The 6,850-nt window shown below is 45.0% G+C and overlaps 1 protein-coding gene across 1 annotated transcript in view; it reads right to left on the reverse strand.

The window, feature by feature from the left end:
• The window catches only part of LOC119415369 (GRAM domain-containing protein 4), a 43,379-nt gene extending 37,436 nt beyond the window's left edge, over positions 1-5,943 (reverse strand). The window contains exon 1 of the mRNA XM_037682500.1: positions 5,721-5,943. Within this exon, the coding sequence (XP_037538428.1) occupies positions 5,721-5,912 (192 nt within the window). The 5' untranslated portion in view covers positions 5,913-5,943. The remainder of the gene's footprint in view (positions 1-5,720) is intronic.
• Between the last annotated feature and the right edge of the window lie 907 nt (positions 5,944-6,850).

Consider the following 6,850-nt stretch of genomic DNA (forward strand, 5'->3'; position numbering starts at 1 on the left):
GTGTCAGCCTCACGGACAGAAACTGGAAGTTGGTTCCACAAGAGAGGAGCCTGAGAACTGGAAGATCTTCCTCCCATTCTGCTGCTGGAAACTCTAGGAACCACAAGTAAACCTGCAGTCTGAGAGAGAAGTGCTCTGTTAGTAAAATATGGAACAATAAGATCTGTAATATAAGATGGAGCTAGGTTGTTGAGAGCTTTGTAGGTTAGAAGTAAGATTTTGAATTCAGTTCTGGATTTGACAGGGAGCCAATGGCAGATGGGCAAAAATGTAAAAAATGTTACTGCCTGCATTCATCTTTAAGTGGTGGATGATAACCAGGGCTGAGTCTGAGCCAGGTCCTGCCGGACCAGGATCTTGGAACTCTCTTATTTTGACAGGGTGCGTTCTGGTAATTGTTTGCTTGGATCTGGCAACTCTCAGGCTTACTAATAAAGTTATGAACAAATATGACTGCCTTGAATAAATAAAACCTATATTGGACATATAATCTAAAAATAATGACATCAACACCCACTTTAAACATAACGAGCTTCCTAACGTCACATCTGAGCTGCTCCTTCAAGGAAGTATTTCTGGTTCTACCCTTAAAAAAGCTCCGCCCCTAAAAGTTCAGTCATAGACAATTTTATTAAAATCTCAAAAATATAAATTAAACAGCACAAATAAATTGCAAATCAGTTTTACAGTTTAAGTGAGTCATTAATACAATTTTGATTATTAAAAATATGAGAGAAATGTTTGACGGGTAATCACGTGACGTACATCACGTATAAAACAACGGTGCCAATTTCTCAAAATAACAGCAATCAAAATGTTGAAAAGACCGTCCAATTTAATTTAATTGAAAAAAAGTCTTTTTATACAGGTACAACTAAACAACCAAGAACTGAAGCACGTGAAGGCAGAGGAGATACTGGAGCAGGTGGAGTGGTGGTGGTGGTGGGGGGGGGGGGGGGGGGAGCTAACCAGGCTGTCGTACACGAGCAGGAGCCCACAGCCAGCTGCCATGAACAGCCCGAGGAGGAGCCTGGAGGTTCACATGTGGAGGAGGACAATGAGGAGTGAATTCAGCAGGAGTCGGACTCGGAACCATGAAGTGAGGGGAGTGGTTTAGGATGAGAGAGAGAAGCGGAGTGTGCTCTGTTCACACAAGGGGAGCTGTTGGTCAGGCTACTTGTTACCCTTTAAATAGTTATGTGTTTAATTATGTAGGTAAATATAAATAACCTGTTAAAATACAGCAGAATGCAGGAAATGGCATCTACTTAATTCATAAAGTTCTGACTGTCTCTCGTCCTCAGCAGAAACAAAATGAGAGAAGATGTAGACGTAGACCACGAGCTGCGATTCCCACACACTTTAAAGCAGCTTGGCATGACACAGGCCGTTTCACACATGTCTGTGGTGGAATATAGGTGTGGTGATTGGAAACTCACGGAGCCGTCTGACAGGTCTGACTGCACACGAGGATCACTGCCTGAACAAGACTGAACAGCACCAGCGCCTCCACTCAGGTTCTGTTTCCCATGAGCTGGATGTTGCTGTCGAGTTTTAAACGGCTCCACTTCAGGAACATTTTGTTACTTCAGTCCGTCTTCAAGGGAACTACATACTGCATTATGTTCAAAACCATACAGGTTTGCAGTCACCGTTTTAAACATGCACATGGTTTATCTGACATGAGGAATCTGACACATGAGGTTCATTCAACCAAACGCACCAAGACCAAACTCTGGATGTCCAAGACAACGAGCTGAAAACAGCTCACATTTACCCTGTGTGACTGAAAGGAATTAAAAACATCTTAATTATACAATTATGCAGAAACAATTCCTCCTCATCCATGTTGACAAAGTACATCTTATCCCAGGACTATTTTAGGTCATTCTTGTGAAACCAGCAGAGATGGAGGAAAAACAAGCGAGTGGTCCACCAACATCCCCCTGAGTGTTTGTAGTTTTAGAGACCAGTGTTTTTCTGGACTGGAATTTAGCAGTGAATGCAAGTAAACCTCAGTGTTTTAGCTGCAAGATAATTAAGTTGGTAGGAGTTACACTGTGGAGAAGAACCCGTCCATCATTAAACAGGGGTGGAGCCTCCAGGTTCAACTGTCCCCCTCTTACAATGCTGTGATTGCTAGTATCACTCAGCCCTCTGTGAACAGTAAACAGCCATCAGGTGCTAATGATCCATTGTTAGGCTGATGGTCCTTCTTGAGCATGTGATCAGCTGGTTCTGGTTGTCAGCATCAAACTGGTTGATCCACTCTGAGAAGGTGCTATTTAAGAGACTGAGCTGAATACAGCACCTCAGACTGAGGAAGTCTCTCGGATGAGAGACAAAACGTTTCTACATTTTTTTTCCAATATCCAGAGGACCTGATTTTACTTTTTTAGAGTATCCATGACTGTATCCAGCTCTCCTGGACCTGGGTACAGTCTCAGATCCTAGACCTGGGTACAGTCTCAGATCCTGGACCTGGGTACAGTCTCAGATCCTGGACCTGGGTACAGTCTCAGATCCTAGACCTGGGTACAGTCTCAGATCCTGGACCTGCGTACAGTCTCAGATCCAGAGCTGCTCCAATGGACCCACATGAAGATGAGGAATCAGTTCCAGTTCCACGGTGCTGCAGCTGGAGGACCAACATTACACAGAACAAGCTCCTGTTTCTGAAAGTCAGGGTGATTCTGAACTGCAGAGATTAACAACAGAAAAGATTAGATTAAAAGGTCACTTAAATGATTTGAAGTTTAATTAAAAAAAGCTTTGAAAACAACAACTATAAAGTCACATACCACACTGGCCTTCCTCCTCATGTTGAGAGTATTTGATCTGGTGACGTCATTCATAACTACGTCTACAGTAAATGGTGACTGAGGTCAATTTGAACACTTTGATGACTCCAAGGCTGCATTCACAGCAGCCCTGTTTAGTCACTTTAATCCAACTCTAGCTCGTTTTCCTAGAAAGTCCGGTTCGTTTAGGGAGGTGTGAACGCACCATGGAACTCTGTCATGGAACAAAAAGGTGAACTCTGGCCCGGGCTAAAACCTAGGTCTGGGTCTGGTAGAAGAGAACTCCAGCACGGTTCCAGTACAGTGTGAATGTAAAGAGACCGGACCCGCTCCACAGTACAAACAAACACACATTTCTCTCATATGGAGCCGTCAGCTGACTTGTGTGGAAAACAATATTCTCCATGGTCTTCTGTCTCATCTTCTGCTCATGCTGAGTCCATTGTTGAAAAATGACTAAATATAACTCCTAAAACTGATAAAACTTGATGCCACTTTGTTTTTATTTTTATTTACAGAAGAAGAAGAAGACGTGTCTTCAGAGGTTTTTGTGTCGTTTCTTTCCGTAGTTCTTGGTGCAGCGCCCCCACAGGCGAGCGGGGGAACTGGTTGCTTCAACAGGTTGGTTCAACTGGTTAATTCAACTGGTTGCTTCAACAGGTCGGTTCAACTGGTCGGTTCAACAGGTTGCTTCAACAGGTCGGTTCAACAGGTTGCTTCAACAGGTCGCTTCAACAGGTTGGTTCAACAGGGTTGGTTCAACAGGTTGGTTCAACTGGTTAATTCAACTGGTTGCTTCAACAGGTCGGTTCAACTGGTCGGTTCAACAGGTTGCTTCAACAGGTCGCTTCAACAGGTTGCTTCAACAGGTCGGTTCAACAGGTTGACTCAACAGGTCGGTTCAACAGGTTGACTCGACTGCACAGTGCAGTGTGAATGCAAACGCACCAGCTCAAATGTAACAAAAGCTCATAAATATTGGTCCCGAACCGAACCGAGTCTACCGGACTATCAGCTGTGAAAATGACCTAATGCATCTTAAGTTAGACCTTCCTCTGCAAGACTTGGTCTTTCCATTCCAAAACTTCTACCTCCGCTGTCTCCAGGACATTTCTGATTGTCAGACATGTTTGATGTACACGTCTAAAGCAGCTGCTGCATCGAAGCGAGCTCGATGGTTATTTTAAAACACCCGTTATAATTGACTGCTTAGAAATGGCTACACCAAAGCCTAAAAACCTGCTTGCACGTGCACAGACATGGTAGAAACTATACACGTTCTAACAGTGACGTTCTTAATGGGTATCGCCCCACAGGGTTCAGTGTCTGTTCTGTCCAAAGCATGGGGGGAGTGACAGGTGAATCAGGTCGTTTTCACAGCTGATAGTCCGGTAGACTCGGTTCTGGACCAATATTCATGACCTTTTGTTACATTTGAGCTGGTGCGTTTGCATTCACACTGCACTGTGCAGTTGAGCCCAACCAGTTGAGCCCAACCAGTTGAGCCCAACCAGTTGAGCCCAACCAGTTGAGCCCAACCAGTTGAGCCCAACCAGTTGAAGCAACCAGTTGAATATTGTTTTTCACACACGTCAGCTGACGGCTCCATATGAGAGAAATGTGTGTTTGTCCTGTGGAGCGGGACCCAGTCTGTTTACATTCACACTGTACTGGAACCACTGGAGTTCTCTTCTACCGGACCCAGACCTAGGTTTTAGCCCGGACCAGAGTTCACCTTTTTGTTCCATGACAGAGTTCGATGGTGCGTTCACACCTCCCTAAACGAACCGGACTTTCTAGGAAAACGAGCTAGAGTTGGATTAAAGCGACTAAACAGGGCTGCTGTGAACGCAGCCCAAGTGAAAACGTTGGTTTGCTGTGAAACGGGTGACGTAGCAGCAGCAGCTCGTGGTTTCAACATGCAGCACAGTGTGGAAACACGTGCACAGAGAAACAGGCCACGTTTCACCAGAGGCCAAGCACAAGTCTGCAGTCGACGTGGAAACACAAGGAAGGTTGCACGTGTTCGTATCCATGTGGAACGGGTCGGTGCGGTTTGAAACAAACTACGCTTCAAGCACGTCTGCCAGTGGTCGACCGTCTCGTGCACTTACCAGCTTGTGACTCTGTGGTGTCACTAACGAGCATAAAGAGGGCGCTGGCGTTTGAGGAACGTTTTCATTAAACATTTCATTATTGCAAATTGTTATGGCAGTAGATGTTGTTGTCAACGTGACGGGGCCTGCAGCAGAACATGCAGCCTCAAAGTGGCACGTGCACAGGGTAAACACAGGTGTTAGGGGTTTTCATCAAGTGAGCAAATCAAACGAACGTGGAGAAACTAAATGGGTCGAAATACATGGATGCTGATGGAATTGTTATTTTTTGGAACTCAAACATTGAAAATTTTCAAATAATAAAATATATTTTCAATTTCCCACAAACAGTTTATACAGATAAACTAAAAATACATGTAAAGTTTCAGGGTAAAGAGCCGCATATTCTCTCATTTGACAAGATGCACATAAGATGTCACATGCACAGTCGTGCATGTAGTGAAATTTGTTTTTGTACCTGCATCCAAAGATCAGCTCAGACACGGAGAATGAGAAGAAATAAAAACTCACAGATGTAACATGAAGAAATACTGACATTTTCTCCTTTCTGATGAGAAAACCGTTTATGATCGATAGATTTCCTGACACTGCCCCGACACCTGAAGGCACCATCACGTGCTAAAGCCAATCAGCTGCAACCAATTAAGGACCTGAAGGAGGGTCTGCAAGAACGCCTCAGGTCCGGGGACGTCCCGGGGGTCCAGGGTGGACACCATGTGGTGGACACACCGGGCAGAATCGGGGACAGACAGGACGAGGACAATCTGAAGACAGGTCTTAGAACAAAGGAGAAGTTTTTCACCGTAAATCTGAGGATGGTCAGTCCTGGTCCTGGTCCTGGTCCAGTCAAAACCGGGTCGAACCCGCTCCAAACCGGACCACGCTCCTCTGAGACACGCTTCGGACCCGGCTCTGTCCAACAGCTGCTCCTAATGAAACTCGAGGCGCGTGTCGGTCTCCACCGGATACAAGACGCTGCCGTGACAGCGCGCATTGAACCGGAAGTGACGCGATCGCGCTGCTCCCAAGATGACGTCAGGCGGAAGTGAAAGAGAACTCACCTTTGAGGAGAAACTTGGGACTAAACTAGATTTGTTGGACCTTTTGCTGCTTTGTAAGGATAATAAGTCCTCGGGCTGACTGGTTTGGATCCTGCAGAGTCAACATGGTGTCCACGGTCCAGAACAAGATGTCCAGCAGGTCAGAGACAACCGGAAATACGTCCTGAGTCCCCCAGGTGTAGGAAGTGTCTCATCAACAGGTTTGACTTAAAACAGCTTTCACTCAAATCATCGAGTGTCCGAGTTCATTCAATGAGACAGTCGGTGTTTTAAAATCCGAAATATTTCCAGTCCCATTGTCCCGATTATGCATTAATGTCACAAATAAAGGTTTAATTTTTGCTATTTTTACATAAAACAAGAATCTTTCAGTTCAGAAGCTTTTGTCAGGAATTTATATAAAAGTGATAAAATGAGTTTATCAAAGAATGAGTTTGTTGCTGCGATAAATTTTACTGTTGCCGTTAACTTTTTAATTGTGAAAAATAACCAACAAAATGTTAATAATAATGATAAATATGTCTCACTGAGAGAAGAATGGAGCGAGAGACAGACAGACAGATCAGTGCAGTGTCTGCAGTATTGTGGACTCTGTACCGGTCCGTTGTGGTGAAGAGGGAGCTGAGCTGTAAGACAGAGCTCTCTGTTTACTGGTCGGTCTACGTTCCTCCCCTCACCTGCAGCAGTGGAAAAGCCCGTCCTGCGCCGTACGTAGCGCCGTTGTCTTCTTCAGCCTCACATTCAAAAACTGAACGAGACGTTACGGCCACAACCACAGCATGGTCCATGTCTTTCTGCAGGAGAGACAAAACAGCTGCTTGTGTTGAAGTGTCTCTTAAAGGTGGACAGACTGTAGGACAATCAGTGAAGT

Source organism: Nematolebias whitei, chromosome 10 (assembly GCF_014905685.2).
Source record: "Nematolebias whitei isolate Nwh7 chromosome 10, NemWhi1, whole genome shotgun sequence".
NCBI classification, from domain to species: domain Eukaryota; kingdom Metazoa; phylum Chordata; class Actinopteri; order Cyprinodontiformes; family Rivulidae; genus Nematolebias; species Nematolebias whitei.